Genomic DNA, 1,073 nt, shown 5'->3' on the forward strand with positions numbered 1-1,073 from the left:
TACAAGTCATGTAACAAATTATGCATTATATATTTTAGTAGGATTTATTTTATATTTAATTCTAATTTCAGAACTTATGGGATCAACTAGTTTATTGTTGATTGTATTATTATTAGGATGAATAACTATTGGCAATAACAATGACAATGCAGAAGCTATTTCTGACTATGTTTCTCATAATAATAATTCTAATAATAGAAAAAATAATTCTATAACTTATATATTAGATGATAAGAAAATGTTTTCTACATCTGCTTCTCTTGGGAGTAAGAGACAGAGACCCCAACGATAATGATGATGAAGAAAGATTTGAACATGAAAATCCTCGATCATTTACTGAGATGTCTACTCCTGAGCCTATTAGAGAAATGATAGAAGAATCTCAAGCACGAGGACGAAGACGAATGCAAGAAGCAGGTGATAATAATAATAATGACGATAACTTAAATAGTAATAATAATAATAATAACAATGATGATAATAATAATAATATTAACAATAATAATGACTTAAATAGTAATAATAATAATAATAATCCAAATAATAATAATAATCCAAATAATAATAATAATAATTCAAATAATAATAATAATTATGAAAGAGACGAAGATCCTGAAGTAAGGGATCGTCAGGCTGAGCTTTCACGTAGGTTTTTGGACCAATTTATGGCTGGCCAAGGAGGAAATACGGATGAATTAAGAGGTATGGCTGAAGGCTCAAATTCAGAAATTCGTTCTATTGGACCTAACATAAACATATTGATAAATCGAAGAAGAGTGCACAGGGACAGAGACGAAGAAAATACACCAAGAGTTGAAGAAGTGCAAAGAGCTGAAAATGATGCACAAAGAGCTGAAAATGATGCACAAAGAGCTGAAAATGATGCACAAAGAGTTGAAGAAGTGCAAAGAGCTGAAAATGCACCAAGAGTTGAAGAAGCGCAAAGAGCTGAAATTGTAGAAAGGGATGTAAATAGAGAGGAATCTAGTAAACGAAAATATGAAGATGATTCTCAAGAAGAATCTAAAAGATTTAAAGGTTCAAGTTCAGATCACGGACCTGGCGCTGACAGA

At 30.9% G+C, this 1,073-nt stretch overlaps 1 protein-coding gene across 1 annotated transcript in view; it reads left to right on the forward strand.

Annotated features, from left to right (window-relative positions):
- Positions 1-291: 291 nt before the first annotated feature.
- Positions 292-1,073, forward strand: part of VTJ04DRAFT_10953 (uncharacterized protein) — a gene marked incomplete at both ends in the record, with an annotated part of 2,126 nt that continues 1,344 nt past the window's right edge. Inside the window, 2 exons of the mRNA XM_069358745.1 lie at positions 292-343; positions 610-1,044. Of these exons, the coding sequence (XP_069213812.1) occupies positions 292-343; positions 610-1,044 (487 nt within the window). The remainder of the gene's footprint in view (positions 344-609; positions 1,045-1,073) is intronic.

This window comes from Mycothermus thermophilus, assembly GCF_041956435.1.
Source record: "Mycothermus thermophilus strain CBS 625.91 unplaced genomic scaffold VTJ04scaffold_9, whole genome shotgun sequence".
NCBI classification, from domain to species: domain Eukaryota; kingdom Fungi; phylum Ascomycota; class Sordariomycetes; order Sordariales; family Chaetomiaceae; genus Mycothermus; species Mycothermus thermophilus.